Source organism: Netta rufina (assembly GCF_964035555.1).
Source record: "Netta rufina genome assembly, chromosome: 2".
In the NCBI taxonomy this organism is placed as follows: domain Eukaryota; kingdom Metazoa; phylum Chordata; class Aves; order Anseriformes; family Anatidae; genus Netta; species Netta rufina.
The window spans coordinates 8407247-8423892 of NC_140124.1; the positions used below are offsets into that span (position 1 = coordinate 8407247).

General features: G+C 45.5%; 1 protein-coding gene across 1 annotated transcript in view; it reads right to left on the bottom strand.

Moving 5' to 3' along the window:
* Nucleotides 1-13966: 13966 nt before the first annotated feature.
* PAXIP1 (PAX interacting protein 1) overlaps nt 13967-16646 on the bottom strand; it is a 34435-nt gene continuing 31755 nt past the window's right edge. The window contains exon 21 of the mRNA XM_084283078.1: nt 13967-16255. Within this exon, the coding sequence (XP_084139204.1) occupies nt 16244-16255 (12 nt within the window). The 3' untranslated portion in view covers nt 13967-16243. The remainder of the gene's footprint in view (nt 16256-16646) is intronic.

Genomic DNA, 16646 nt, shown 5'->3' on the forward strand with positions numbered 1-16646 from the left:
ATCAAACCCTATTTCTTCTGGTTCGTGGGTGGATGGCCAGGAGGAATATGTTGTGGCTGGAGCTTCATTAACTAGCAGTTGTGTGGGAGGCACTGGAGCTGTGTCTGGAGACAGCTCTCCACAACTGTACACTAAGAGCTCCAGGGCAAGACCGACAGCACTCTGCCGGAGCGCCTTTCTTACCCTTACAGCATGATGGGCTCCAGACAAGAAGTCAAAATGCTTCAGGTTTTGAACAGTTACAACTGATTTTTCTTTTTTTATATATATATTTTTTTCTTCTTCTTCTTTTTTCTTGTTCTTTTTCTTTTTTTCCTCTTTTTTTTTTTTTTCCCCAGGAAATACAGAAATCAGAGCTCTGCATCACCTGCAGGAGACTTCCTGATGTTCTAAGCCTGGAAAGGAGGTGGGTAGGAGTTGGCCATGCTGGAAAGCCCAAGAATGAAGGGGGCAGAAAGACATACCCAAGGTCTCCTGAGACCAGCCCTCCAACTAAAATTACCACTTCTAGGAGAGGATTAGAGGTTAATGGATGAAAAATGCCTGCACAGGAGCTGGCAGCTGCTGCTGTGGCAGGCCATCCTCCTTCACTGCCTTCAGCTCATTCTTAAGGAGCTTTGGGGAGCTTGGTGCTGCCACAACACTGAAGATCAGCCTTAGATACGTGCTGAATCACACCGAGTGCTTCACTTGAAAGCAAAGCACCCTCTAGATTTAAGAGACAGAAGGGATTTGATTACTTTAGATTAAATGTTATTTAAATAATAGACTAGCATAACTAGTAGAATAGTTAATAATAGTAGTTACTAAAATATGCAATTCTTATAAATACTTAAAGCTTTAAACTGTGCAAGTTTATCACTAATTTTTGGAAATTTTTTTCTTTTCTTTTTTGCTGTCTTTTACAGCAAAATTGTACACAACCAGAAAATTTGACTGAAGAGCTCTCCATCAGAAATTTTATCCTTCTGCATTAGGAGTCAAGATAAAATACTCAGCAAAGTTCAGCTTGGTCTGCAGCCCAGTGAAAAGACGTGAGACAAGTGCAGGCTCTCTGGAAATCCCACCACACACCTCCCCAGAAGACAGAAGATAACTTGCAGGGGAAATCATTGCAGCAGGGTGCAGATGCTTCACCTGCAGAGCCATGGCCAAAGGCATGGCATCCCACTTTCCCAGGTAGATCCTTATGTCTGTCCACATGTGCTGCCTAAAAAGCCCTTTTCTAACCCCAAAGCAATCACTTCTGTGTCGCACACTGCAGAATAACCACCCCCATACCCATAGGAACCACTAAAGGGCTCTGGGACAAAAGCCACATCACCAAACTGAAAGGCTTTGCGAAGTGAAGCTTTGCAGAGCCAGAAAAACAGCCTCCTCCTCCCCCAGATCGATGTTCCTTCATCCCACCCCTTCAAGGTCAGCTAAAGTTTTTCAAGAGGCATTTGCCAAGGGTTGGGCAGTGTTAGCACACCCCATTCCTCCAAGGCCCAGCACTTTGTAACCTTCAGCCTGCCTTCATGTCGGATCCCCTGCCCCGATCCTATTATCGCTGCTCACTGGGGAGACCAGCTAGGTTTGAAGGAAGCCAAGTCTCACAGCTTGTCAGCTCTGAAATATGTTGCCTGAGGCTGCCCGGGCTCTTGCCATTCCTCTTTCAGTATGTGGGCTCAGGCAGCCTGCAGCTTTCCCCCTCTTTGCTGCGTAGATGAATTTCTCTTTTGACCACTGCCATTTAAAATGTGGGAGCTCTGTGCTGTCGGACACGTGCAGCCTTTAGCCTTACAAAACACAGCCTCAGGGGGACACAGAGACCATGCCATGCTGGTCAGAGCTGTGGGTGGTCACTGTGGCTAAATGCAGCCATGCAGCAAAGCAAGGAATTGGGGATGGGCCCGATCCAGGCAATGGTGCCCAAGGCAGCAGCCCTGAGAGTGTTTCTGACCCCCGTATCCAGAGCTCTCCAGAGGGATAACACCCACTGGAGTGCTACACCCACTCCAACTTGGGCACAGGCTCAAGGACAAGACACTTTTGCCCACCAAGCAGTGTTTTCCCACCTTCAACAGTGTTGAACTAAGTGAAATCAAAACCCTCATGCTGCAGTGATAGCTTCTAGCTGGTTGGCAAAAGGCTCCTGGGACCATCATGGTGCTGGGAGACCCAGGGGAGGCGCAGGACTTGCCAGAAGTTGCTTCATTCCAGGTTGATGAAAGAAAGCTGCATTTCCCTGCAGCAAAAACAGAGCTTTGCCTTGCATACCCCAGCTGAGAAACACCCCTTTTATAGAGAATTCTTAGGACAAGAGGAATGGCTTTAAGCTCAATGGCTATGTCCCTCCCAGTTGCTTTAAAACCACATCCAAAGGGGATGTGTGGCACCATGCTGGCTTTGTGATCACTTGGCCATCAGAGCAGAGCCTGCAGAGCCTGGTGACACCTTTGGGAGTGCACAAGATCCTGCAGAAGCAGGGCACCACAGAGGCTGCAGGCCAGCAATCACACAGGTTTTGCATCTTCCTTCTTCTCCTGTGGGGCCAGGGGACGTGTGAAGCTGAAGTCCGGCCACAGATGCTCTGGGTCCACCAGGAGTGAGCTGGCGGAAGCAAAGCAGGAATTGTGATCTTACGGGCCATGTGGCCCTGAAAAACTTCCCAACTCCCCAGGATGGCATTTCTGGCCCAACCTGATGCAAACTATTCCTTGCTTGAGCTCAGGTGAGGATCCGAGCAAAAGTTCTCCCCCTTCCGAGACCATCCAGGGACTGACTGTTCCCTGCCTCCTCTCCTGGTTTGGAGATGTATCTCCTTACTAAGCTTGGTACTTAATTTGGTAATTCACTTTTTTTTTTTTTTTTTTAATATACATGAAAAACAGGAAAACATAATTAGATCAGAAATCAATTTTTAAGCCCATTAGAAGGAGAAGAAAATTGGGATGTGTTTTTACTGCAAGACTTATGGGAACCATTCCCTGTAAGTGCACCTGGCAGATTTCTTTCTGCCCTCCTCTCTTTGCCAGCCCTGACAAATTCCAGCCCTCTGGGCAGTGTTAGCAGAGAGCTGTCCCAAGGACACCAAGGGACAAGTTGAAAACAGGCTCTTACACAGACTGGGATCCTTAAAAGTCCTCAGGGACAGACAAAGCCTGCACAGCACACCTGTGAAGTTACACACGGGAAAGTCCCTGGAAAGCAGGTGTGCCTCATTCTGCTCCAGAAACCCTTTCCTTCTGCCAGAGTGAGCAGAGAGGAGATGAGCTTTCACCTGGGTAAATCCCACCACCCTGGAAACCACTGGTGAGGCACTGGTGACACTGGGCCTTCAGTACTGCGTTCAGTTTTGGGTTCAGCTTTGGGTTCAGCTGACAGCGTTCCCTCAAAGAGCCACCAGGAAGACTGGCAGGGAGGGTGAGAGGTTCCAGCAGGGCTTTCAGAGGGGATGGGGACGGGCTCAGGTCCCCAGAACCTTGCTCCAAACGTGCTTGGGTGCCCCGAAGGCTTGGAGGGCACGGCGACTTCCCTGAATGGTGCCTGGGCAAAATCCTAAATAGAAACATCCTCAGTGGGTGGGTGGAGGCATTAACGCAATATTTTTATTATTTATTATTTATTATTTATTATATATTATTTTCATTAATATTATTTAATTTTTATTATTGATACAGTTATTTTTAATTTTTGATTTAAATTGGGCTTGCGGTCATGTGTTCGCTAATGGAGGGCGGCAGGTGGCAGCAGAGGCCGCGAGGAGAGGGGCAGCAGCACAGCGAGCTGATGGCTGTCCCTATAGCTGTCCCTACAGCTGTCCCCACAAATATCCCCACAGGTGTCCTCACAGCTGTCCCCACAGCTGTCCCCTGGGGACACGCGTGGCTACTGGCCTCCACCCCACACAAGAGGGGTCCCCAGGTCGGCACAAAGCCCCCCTCAAAGGTTTAACACGAAGCACAGAGTGTTTTGGGTTGGCAGGGACCTTAAAGATCATCTAATCCCAACCCCTGCCATGGGCAGGGCCCCCTCCCAGCAGCCCAGGCTGCCCCCAGCCCCATCCAGCCTGGCCTTGGGCACTGCCAGGGATGGGGCAGCCACAGTGCCTCTGGGCAGCCTGGGACAGGGCCTCACCACCTTCATAGTGAAGAATTTCCTCCTAATATCTAATCTAAATCTCGCCTGTTTTTAGTTTAAAGCCATTCCCCCTTGTCCTATCACCACACCCCCTGACCAAGAGTCCCTCCCCAGCTCTCCTGCAGCCCCCTTCAGGCCCTGGCAGGCCGCTGGGAGGTCTCTCCGGAGCCTTCTCCTCTCCAGGCTGAACAACCCCAAGTCCCTCAGCCTGGCTCCACAGCAGAGCTGCTCCTCTCCTTGGTCCAGCCCCAAAAGCACTTCAGGGTGATCATGAACACTGAAGAGTCCACCTAGTCTACAAATAGGAGTACTAATATGGGATAAGATCCTTGGCAGGCGGTGTTTTCCAGTTTGTTTTTCAGGTTGAACTAATACAATGAGCTGTATTAATTTGTTCGTGTAGGAAGGAGCCAGATGGGCTTTAGATTTAAATACCCAGAAGTTTTGAGGAACCCAAACTGGTCCTGAAACCCAAATCAAAGCAAGCAACAGCCATGCCTCTGACGTTGCTGAGCCTCAGAGTTACAGCTGGGGGCTCAGTTAGAGGAAACACACACAGGATGAGTGCACAGCTTTTTGAATACAAAAACACTAACCACCCCCAACCTCCTGGAAGGGGACCCCACTGTCACTTCAAAGGTGCTCATTCTTCTGGAAGTTTATCTGGTTAGAGTAAACCTTGCTTCTGCTGGAAACAACACATTGCATCTCTCTCTGTCTTTCTTCTCTTCTCTCCCATTTCAGTTTGTAGTTGTATTCTGTTAGGGGACTCTTTCCATGTAGATCTCATCACCCTCACACTTACAAAAGAGCTGTTTAAAGTTATGAAAACATACTTTACAGAAGCCTTAACATGACTTGCAGAACATAAGTCAATGCCTTCCCAAAAGACAGAGAGGGATCCGTCCTGCACTGCTGCACTAGGTTTGAATGGGCAAAATTGCATAAGAATACCTTTTTAATGTTTTTATCATAGCTGCATCATGCTTGTAATTTGTAGGGTATGAACTGCATGACAAGACATAATTAGGAGCACTGCTCATTTTAATTAAGGTATCTTACTCGATATGGTATTCCCGATCCCCAGAGGTGCAGCGATAGCTCTCTGAAGGTATCTGTGTAATGCATCCTCCTGCTGTACGGGCAGTCTGCTTCACGTGCTGCATCTCCTGCACCAGGCACTACCTCAGAGGAAAACAACCCCCTGCAAGTGCTTAGGAAATATTTCTGTGCTGTGAGCAGGAGAAATGGAATTTCAAGGGGGAACCATGCTCAGGGAGTGGGTATGTGAGTGAGGAGCATTTTAGCTTCAGGTATCCATACAGATGGTGAATGAGATGTGCCAGCCAGGGATCTGGGGACAGCCCTTGCTGGCTGCAGCTCACCCTGCCCAGAAAAGTGGATTGAGGAAAAGTTTCACACCCCAAACCTATCCAAACACTTCTGTCTGTGTTTTCACCCACTGCCACCCTAGGATGCACAGCACAGCCCTGAGATGCCTGCTGCTGCCCAGGCTGCTCTCTCTCAGCTCCTGGGTAAAAGGAATTGCCAAGGAGCTGAAGCTCACTGCCCTGGTCCATGCCCACGATCAGCAGCTGTGGAGACACCAACTGGGATGGCAAGATTTCTCCTGGAATGCCCTAGGATTTTTATTTATTTATTTATTTTCATGGTATTTCAGAATAGCTTGTCTCTGTAAGCCACTTCAGGAATGTCGTAGTAATTAATCGCTACCTTCTCCATGAGCAGGAAAAAAAAAAAAAAAATTACAGGAACTCTCTCCAGAGAAAGTTTCCATCTCTGAAGACCAGAAAAAAAAAATGATTCCTGCCTTTTTGCAAGCAAGATCAGAAGGAGAAAAGTGATGAATTTTAATACACTCTTCTGCATATGCTATTAAGCCCAGGCAAGAAGATGGCAGCAGTGCCTGACGCCTTTCTCAACAACCTCCATGGCACATCGGGCACTGCCAACCACTAGAACAGGCTGTTGCTAATTGATAACATTCACTTTGGTGGTAGAGAAGCGGACAGACAAAGACAGCAGCGAAATTTGGGGATGTCCTTGATGGTCCCCCCTTGCTCACAGTGCAAACACCGCAGGGTTAGGGCAGCAATACGCAGCGCCAGAGCAGGTTGGGTTTGGGGTTGGTTCCTGAGCATCCTTGCTGCTACCCCAAGGGGAACCCCACAGCTCTGGGGCTGGGCCCCCTGCAACTCTTGGGGTGACACAACAGCACTCCCCATCTCCATCCCTCCCTCTAATGGGGGGATTCACATCAATCACATTGAAAGAGGAAAGTGAAATTGGTGCAGTTCATATTAGCGGGCTGCCTATTAAACAGAGGAAAGCCTTCTTCACAGAAACCTACACAGACACACACATCTGCAATTATCTTTTTAAATTCTAAATCAAAGCAAATTAGCAGCCTAGCGCCAAGCAGCAAACATGATTTGATTAGGCATTTCATACCCAGGATACAAGAGGGTTTTTTTGAAGACCTCAATTACAGCTGTGAATCGTGCTTTCTCTGTGCTGTGTGGAGCTCACAGCCCAACACTGGCAGATCCACACACAAGATCTCATGCCCAAATTCTTTTGTCCAATTCTTTTGTTGACCAGATACCACGAGCACAAGGGCCAGGGGCTCAGCAGTGCTCGGATCCTCACCTAAAGCACCAGCCCTCTATGCCACAGGAATTACACAAACTTCTTTAGTTCTTTAGTTAAATGTATGTTTCTAATCCTGCGGCTGATGAGAAAAGCTTGAAAATTTGCTTATTAAAGTTTTTATTAAAAGCCCTTTCAGATGGCCAATTAATATTTTAGATGTTGTAAATCATCCCAAGTCCTTTGGGGCAGCAATACTGAGTGTTGGTGTTCACACCACACAGCTGAACCACGTTGTTTCGGCCAGTCCCTGCACACACAACCCCTTTGCACCATTTTTTTTTTGGTTCCCAGGAGCTTCACCAGGACTATGTCCATCACTAAGGGCATGGCTGCGTGCCCAAGAGCTGCAGCACAGGGTCCCAAAACAGCTGAGGCTGGGAGGAGGGCATCACCCCCCCCACAGAAGCAGGGACACCAAGAGCCCATGCCCAGCTCCTCCAGGTGGCTGGTGAGGAACAGCACCAGAGACAAGGATGTATCTTTGGGACATTCAGCATCCGAATTAAACTGGCAGCTCATTAAATGTACAGCACTCTATCAATATTTAATGCTTGCTAGCTTTAGATACGGATAGCTTGTTAGAAATAAATATGGATAAATGTGTTCTTACAGGAGGGACATAGTGCCTGACAAACATCAGACACCTAAAGCTGTTGGGACAGGGGATATGTAAACACCAAATCTTGGTGAATGAGCCTGTTTGCAGCACCAGCTTTCGATTCCCTCTGAGCACAGAGCGGGAGGCGAGCACCGGGAACACGGCGTCCTGCCAGGCTGCAGAGCCCAACAGCACCAACAAACCAAACAAAGCTGTGTGAGCAGGCTCTGTACAGCCAACTAAGGCTGTCCTGAAGGAAAACCCTCCTCTATCCAATGCTGCCTTTCAAGTTGAGGGTTGTGGCTCTGCAGGAGCACTGAGACACACAGAAAGAGCAGAGCTCCTTCCCTGAATCCCTGGGAGCATCCCTGCCCTTGCATCCCTGCCCTGCATGGCCACGGAGCACAAATGATGCTCTCCTTCCTGTGATGAGGCCCAGGACCCTAAAATTGCAGCTGCTGTCACTGAGAAAGCAACAAGCCAGTGTGTGCAACCTACTCCGTGATGCTCCCGTGCCTCTTCCTGCTGCCACCTCCTGCTTCTGCAAGGGCCTGGCAGCAGCTGTTTGTGTAGGAGGAACAGCACAAGGAGGAGCTGCAAGCAGTAATTGCCGCAAAACCCCTCGGCACGTCTGTTACCTGGTAATTTGTCACTCAGAGAGGCTGACATGGAGGGTGCAGGGTTTAAATTTGGTTTGGTTTAAATTCGGTGCTAATTGCACCAAAGGCCAGCACGACTTCCTCGTGCCTTTTGTCAGCCTTGAGCTGCTCTTCCGCAGGGACTGAGGTTACCTGGGCTTTCTTTACTGGGTTCAGCAGCTAAAGGGCAAATCCTGGTGAAAGCAAATCAGTCTTAGCTGCAACTGGCGTATTCAATTCTTTTTTAATGACACAAAGGGGTGTATTAATTCGTTAAACACCCGGAGAGCCATATTCAGCATGAAATAAAGTAAAACAAACCATCTGCAGAGAGAGGCAAAGCAAAGCAGCGCTGAGTGCAGCCACTGCTGAAACCTCTGGTTTATTGCTTCCAAATCTGATAGCAGCCCAGCCTGGGAGCCATGGGTTTGTACAGAGAAACACAAAACAGTGCAAGTTGGGTTTTGGTAAGGGTCATTTTGGGGGAAGAAAGGCAATGAAATCCTTTGGATGCAGAAAAAGTTTGGTTTCTGCCTTTGCAGGTATAAAATGGTGTGCTCCTGCTTTGTTTCCTCAGGTAGTTTCATCCCAAATACTTCATTAGTTGGTAGGTTAATCATTCATTTTGCCTTTCTACTCAAAAAGCCCCATCTAAACTGAAAGTTTCTTGCAAAATGCTTCAATGTAAATGGAACAATTTACTAATTTTCAGCTCCCAGGGGCTCATAACCTCACAAAGCCCCCACCTTCCTTCACCTCCCAGAGGCACGAGCATGAGGTTTCTGCTCTTACCCAGCATCATCCCTGCTGCATGGTTTGCTCTCTTGCCGTTGTGTGCCTGATGCTCTGGGTATTCAAACAGCCCAGGAAGGTGAGCAGGCTTGTTGGGAGGAATGATGTCTTTCACTAAACCAGCTGGTGCCACTAGATAAAAGAGGAGCTTTCAATCACCAAGACCTTCCTCCAGATATACGTGTGTCCCTTAGCTTGGCCCCCACCCATCTCAGATACCCCAAGAAGATCCTCGCTCTGCTACCAAAGCTTTCCCTTGCACTTCTGGGTCGTCACAACAATAACAGGGCTTCCAAGCTTGTTATATTGGCATTTCACCACAAATCGAAAGGAATGGCTATTTGCAAAACCAAACAGAGCTTGCATTTCATGGGTCTACATTTTGGGTATTTTTCCACCTTAGAGCAAAACCAACCAGAGCAGTTAACAACAGTTACGCTGCTTTCTTCTACTTATCTTCTGCCTCCAAGATTGAGAGAGATACTTTTTTTAATAACAGGACTTTATTATATCGTCTGTTGCAGGGAAGTGGAGATGGAGTTTGCAATAAAATCCTCTTGGCACAGCAGGCCAGGAAATGAAGCCGCATCGGTCTCTGCTGACCGCGACAGAGGAGCCGTGAACAAGAGGCACAGGGGGACGTTCATGGCAAGGTGTTTCTCCAGCCTGCACACACACACCAGAGGGCTTGCTCGGGGCCAAACCACTTAATTTCCTTCCCAAAACCATGCTGTGCCCCTACGCTCATGTGAGGTGAGGAGGAAGAGTGCAGGCAGAAATGAGAGCTGCTCTTCGTGCTGCAAGCAGCATCCCACAGGTATTAGAGACTGATCAAAGGCAGCGGAACAAATACATTACTTTTTTTTTAAAGTTCAGTTTATTTAATTATTATTAATTTTTTTTTGCTTCAAATGGCATTTACCTCTCAAGCAGAACACAGATGGTTCTGAGTAGGTTTGAAGTGCTCACGTGTTTCTTCAGAGAAGAAGCTAACTGCCCTCACCCGCTCTCCTGGCTGGCATCACTCTGAGCACCTCGTCCTTCTGCTCCAGGCTGGAAGGCTGCTGGCTTCACTGAACTGAAATGCAGAGCTTTGCTGACAGAGCCATTTCTCTGTCTTCCCTCTCAAAGTCTCAAAGTCTTCTCTCTCAAAGCCTCTTTACATGGAAGACAAGGATCGTAGGTCATAGCCATAAACCTCTGTTTTATCTCCATCCTCTTTGATGGAGCTGCTTCATTCAAAAGTGCCGTATTTGACATGCTTATAAAATTTGGCCTTTTCAGCTTAAAAGGTAGCTCACTATGAGGAGAAGTCCTAGGCAGACACATCCAAAGTTGTGTCTGATCTGGGTTGTCCCCAGATCACCGTGCTTTCTCCCAGGTAGACACAGCTGGGCATCCTTCTGACAAAACACTGCTTGAGGACCTTACTGACAAGGGTGGGAGCATCTTTCCAATCTTCACTCACTCCCCACAACTGTCTGGCTACGTACTCTGTTGGCTAAAATTCCCTTGGCAGAGCTCCAAACATCTCTTGAGGGCTCAGACAGCCTCTCTCCACTTGGCTTCCTCCAGGGAGAGTGCCTCTATCCCGCTGAGGAGCTCCTCAAGCGTGCCCTTCCCTTGAGATGAGCCTGCTGCATTTCAGAGAAAACTTTTTCCCAAAATCCTGGCTAGGCAGTCAGGTAACGCTGTTGGCATCATGTTGGGGAGAGCCTCGCTTGGTCTTACAGCCCCGCAGGTAGAGACAAACACCGGCAATGTCCTTATTAACATTGTTATATTCAGTACCACTATTCCATAGCAATTTTAAGAAAACATACTTAAAATTAAACTCTTGAGTAGTTTGTACACATTAGTGCTGTGTACAGTGAGCCTCATCTTTTCGTGTGCTCTCTGTTTCTTCTGTAGCCATGCCTCGGCTCTGCTGCTTGGCTACTTCTTTCCTTTCCTCTTCCTGCAGGCAGCACAGAAAGGCAGAAGAAAGGAGAAAGGGAATAAGTTTTGACTGACTGTCAAGACGTGAGCTTTGAATTTAGCTAACCTGTACTTCATCCTCTGCCTCACTGCTCCCAGGGCTAACTTCTCTCTGAACCTCAATTCCCCTCCATAAAAAGGGTAACTCCTACACGTATCAGCCCAACCTCCTGTTAAGTCAACATGCTTTTCGAACATAAAATACATAAGCATCAACAGAGCTGTCTTCTTGTCTTCTTGCCTCGAGGAGGGATAAACCAACTAAACTGTGCTTAGAAAACATCTGATGAATTTTTTAACAGTGCAGCTGCATAAAGAGTAAACTTCCACAACCTTCCCAAGCACATCCGCTGCGGTGCTCGTCTGCTCCCCTCGACTGTTTTACACGTCTTGAGCTGTGCAGTTAATTTTTATTCAGGAGTAGCTCAGCCTGAGTTGAAACCAGTAGGAGATGTGAAGGGCAGCATGAAAGGCTTCTGTAAAAGCATCAGTGGTAAAAAGGGAAAGGAGAAAGAAGAAAGTCTGCTGTTTGATGCGGCAAAGTGTTGAAAATACATGAAAAAGACTGAGGTGCCCAGTACCTTTTTACTCATTTCACGGATTATGAGTTCACCTGAGACCTCCTGGGCTCTTGGGACTACCAGCAGAGTGCTTGGGGACACTGCACTACCCACAGAAGAAGCCAACTTAAGCTAATTGGTCCTACATACATTTATAGGACACATCCAAAGGTGTCAGCTGCTGTCTCTGTAAGGCCCCTTTTGATGATCTTTGACAGGTCACAATGATTGGGGTAGCATGTGGTAGACTTCTACAATGGGGTTACAGCAGTGGTGGATAGGGGAAGAGCAACCAACATCATCTACCTGAGGTTGTGCAAAGCATTTGACACCGTCCCCTATGACATCCTCATCTCTAAATGGGAGTGACGTGGATGTGATGGATGGAGCACGGGATGGGTAAGGAACTGGCTGATGACACCAAGTTGCGTGGTGTGGTCAACATACTGGAGGGAAGAGACGGATGCAAAGGGACCTGGACAGGCCTGAGGTGGGCCTGGGCAAACTTCATGAGGTTCAACAAGGCCAAGTGTAAGGTCCTGCACCTGGGCTGGGGCAATCCCAAACCCAAATCCAGGCTGGGCAGGGAATGGATTGGGAGCAGCCCTGAGGAGAAGGACCTGGGGGTGCTGGTGGATGAGAAGCTCGACATGAGCCTGCAATGTGTGCCTGCAGCCCAGAAAGCCAACCGTGTCCTCGAGTCTGACCTCGGACCTGGAGCCTGAGCTCAGCTCTGGGGTCCCCAACAGAAGGACAGGGAGCTGTTGGGGTGAGTCCAGAGGAGGCCACGAGGATGCTCAGAGGCTGGAGCACCTCTGCTGTGGAGCCAGGCTGAGGGAGTTGGGGTTGTTCAGCCTGGAGAGGAGAAGGCTCCAGGGAGACCTCCCAGCGGCCTGCCAGGGCCTAAAGGGGGCTGCAGGAGAGCTGGGGAGGGACTCTTGGGCAGGGGGAGTGGTGATAGGACAAGGAAGAATGGCTTTAAACTAAAAAAGGTGAGATTTAGATTAGATGTTATTAGATGTTAGGGTGGTGAGGCCCTGTCCCAGGCTGCCCAGAGGAGCTGTGGCTGCCCCATCCCTGGCAGTGCCCAAGGCCAGGCTGGATGGGGCTGGGGGCAGCCTGGGCTGCTGGGAGGGGTCTGCTCAGCCTTGAAGAACAGACTGGCTTACTGCTGTCCACAACTACAGGGTGGAAAGAAGACAGACTCTTCGAGATGCACAGGCACGGAATGAGAGGGACTCATGGAACACTGGACAGTCAGATTAGGTATGAGGATGGTTTTATTTATTACCTTGGCGGTAGCAAAAGACAGAAATTGGATGCCCACAGAGGTTGTGGAATCTCCATCCTTTGAGATACCGAAACATTGACCGGACCTTCACAGGTCTCTTCCAACCTGACCTCTACAGTTCCACAATTCCACCTCATGACAGATGGCAAGGAAAGCTGCAGGATGGTGAGTGGAGACCAAGTCTTCCTAACGTCCATCTAAACTGGGGGAACGTCTCTGCTATCAAAACCATGTTTCACATCTATTTACATTTAAATAACTGATATATCAACACAGGTTTTCTACAAAAACAAAAACTACTAAAAAAAAAAAAAAGAAAAGCTTATGTTGTAGACTTAATGTTTCTGTAAGCAATGTTTCTGCAAGGTTTTTGTTGACATTTTTTGTTTGTTCTTGCTTTTTTTGTTTGTTTGTTTTTTCCTCTAAGATGTAAAGGAGGCAGGAGCAACAAGGACACTTGAGCATTATAATCTTCCACTAAAGGAAAAGCGAGTTCATAACAGCAACCTAGTATCAGAACACTTCATCAAACCCTTCCTCTACCAACTAATCACAGGCACAGTAACATCTGTGCAAGCCAGTTGGCTCTGGACAGCTCCTGTGGTTCTTGAAAGACTTTTTCTTGGCAGGTTCTGTTTTTTACTCTAATTGAAAGGTTAATCAAATCAGTCATACTTGTATGTTGGCTAAATAAACACACTGTCTCCACTGATGATGAAACAGATGCGTTACCACTTATGTTTCCCACAGGGTTCATTTGTTCCATGATTGCATTTGCTTTTCTCCAAGCTTCTCTATGCAATATCTGACAGCATTTTGGATAGTTCTCATAAAAAGGAAATTTACCTTTCAGATGCTATTGCATTCACACATCTCTTAACTGTAGTAGGCTTTGGCAAAGGTGCTATGTATCCTCCACACTCCTTGATTGTGGAAAACGTGCAAGTTAATCCCAAAAAAGGTGAGAACCATTACTGAGGGGTAAGTGCCTAATTGAGTCTAGCAGCTTATGTTGCCCAGGCAGAAACTTCTAACACGTTCAAATCTGGTTTCTCTCTGCCTTTCTTCCCCTCAGTGAAATGTTTCATTCTGCCAAGAGCTGTCTTAGCAGGTCTTGTTAGCTTCTAGAAACCAGTGGTGCAAAGTTGTATGCCTTATGATCCTACTCACAGTTAAACATCCCTGCCAACTCATTGTACGCATCATATTCAACTCTTTCTCAAACCAGCATTTACATTGGACATGGCAATCCATTGTTTGCAAGATACACAGGAAATATGCTGAATGCTTGACAAGTAAAAAGTGTTTATTCAAGGTAAGAAGTTTTGTGTATCACAACATTTCCAAAGTTCAAAAGCTACAACAGCTGATACCTGTTTTAAAGGAAAAGGCACCAAAAACTTTCTGCACGCTGGTAATCAGTATAATGAAGAAAGTCTCAAGCCATACAGAGATTAACACAGATTTACGTTAATTCAGTATTACACATTCTGAAATGTATTTGAAGGCAAGAAAGTATACCTTTTTCTCCAATAAAATATAGTGTGTATGCACTGCATTGTTGAATTTTTTTAGGGTACAGTTCATCTCACCTATTTTTAATATTCTTTAAAAGGTGTGGATAACCAAGCTAACTTGCTAAACTGTTAAGAGAAGTGATATCTGCAGAGGTCTTTAACTAAATTGGGTTTTAGAGGTATGCACCCCCTCAACTGACAGTAAAGAGAGGGCATAATAGCCAGATCTATGTGTCTGAATGTTTTAAGTTATATACACAGCTCATCAGCTAATAGAACTCCCACTGCATTCCATCTTTCCTTTTCTTTTTTTTTTTTTTTTTTAAAAGAAGTGTAAAAAAAAATATCAGCTTCCATCCTTAGGTCTCCACATTTGAGACTTTTCTTAATCTCATAATGAAAAGGAAGCAGCTATGGATAGCTGAACATCACACTGAGGAAAACACATAGCTCTGCAGTTACAAATAAATGGCATTTGGGAAAAAGTACTGTTTCCTCCCACCCTGCACTATACCTTTTTAACCTCCGATGCATCTAAAAACATCTTAAGCCAAAGTATGAAAATCTCATTTACTACATTTTGTCACCTTACCAAAGGTCACAGGGATTGAAATTGCTGTTATTATGTAGCCCCTTACTGTTTACAATAGAAATGACGAATACAGGAGTAAATGAGGATAGCTGAGGAAGCCAGAGCCAGCGCTAACAGGCAACAGGCACAGTACTGACCTCTGCGGGACTTCACTCATCTTGAAATTTACACTCACTGTGTTCCTACAGCTTGAATCTGTCATTTGCTTAAGCACCTTGTTGAACTGAGGCATGGGGAAAAAAGGCAACAGAAACAGTGGTCAAATATCAGGTGGATTTACATTTTAAGCCATAACACAAATGAGATTTGAAATTAATAACTTCTCTGTAGAAAGCTTTGCATAAGCTAAAAATAGCTCCTTATCTCAGTTTAATGCGACTGTTTGAAAAATCTTCCCTGCAAAATAGTTCTGCATAGAAATACAAAATGCTAGAAAAAAGTGTGATAAGCTGTTGTTTAAAGTAATTTTTATCCTTCATTTTGAATCATTCTTTGAATGGTTCACGAGGTGATATGATACACTTGATACTATGCAGACAAGTGAATATCTGCACACGCCCACTAGAGTTTAATGGCTTGCTGATCAAAGAAGAAATGTTTTTAGTGTGACTTTTCATCTACTAGAATCTAAACTGGTAGAAACGTAAGGTCAGATTATGAGAACTGTGTGTGTATTTATGAAAAACAACTGAATATAGATGGGGGAAACTGATTTTTTAATATTTATTTAGTAAAACTCACTATACAAACAAAACTTATCACAACAGCATAATATGTGAGGTTATAGTTTCTCCTGCCTTCAAGCTATTCCTTTGTTTCAGTAAAAACACACTTACACACTTACAACAACTTCCCTTATAAAGCATTGGGATTTTTATATATTAAAACATACCTGGTAAAATAAGCTTAAAATAATTTTACATTGCTTGGAAAAAGATTTGAGTAATTTACTCTTACCAGAGTGCCATTGTTGCACATTATTCAAAAAGAATGAACCACCACTAAAATATAGAGTAAAACATTTAAAAGTACATTTATTTAAAATGTGGGCAAAATATCAATATAAAAGAAAATAGAGTATAAGAAATAAAAATAAAGTACAAAACATTTTCATCTTCAACATCCATAATTTAATAGACAGCAAGCCCTTTTATTTTTACATCCAAATTACACTTTTGGCTGAAGTACCATCATTTATGCTAAAATGTTTAAAAACTGGCTAATCATGATACCTAAAGTGGGCTCTTTTAAAAGGGTAGTATCATACAAAACATAGTAAATTATGTTTCCTCATAATAAAATTACACATCCTAAAAAAGATGCAGTTGATTTTTGCTTTCCTGCTTTAAACTGCTCTTCATCCTTAGGTAAACAGCTGGAAAACAGCATCCACAGGAAGTTTTAGTTACTTTGTACAATGGCTGAACAGCTAGATTTAATGCTCCAAGGACTCCGAAGCAGTAAGGCATTTTACTATCCATCAAGTAAATTTATATGTATGCTTGTTAAGGAAGAACAACATTAAGAAACTTTTATAAAACACACCCATAAAGACATAGAACCCTTACCGGTCCTACACTGCATTTATCAACCAGTTAAAAGCTGTTTTTGTCATATGCAAATCATATGTGACATTTTCCTTCATGACAGTTTTTTTTCCCCCCATTGCTTAATATTCTTCTCCTGGTACTTTCTGGTGACCCTGAATCCCACCTCCACTGAACTATTATTTATTTTTCAAATCAAAAAGTAATTCTGCCTTGAAATTAAACTAGGTTTCTGGGTTTCAGCTACTTTCTTATCAAGTAAACATTATACATACCAAAAAACAGTAAGTAGTTAGCTCCTAATTCAGGAAACCTTGCAGTAAATCACACTTCCTT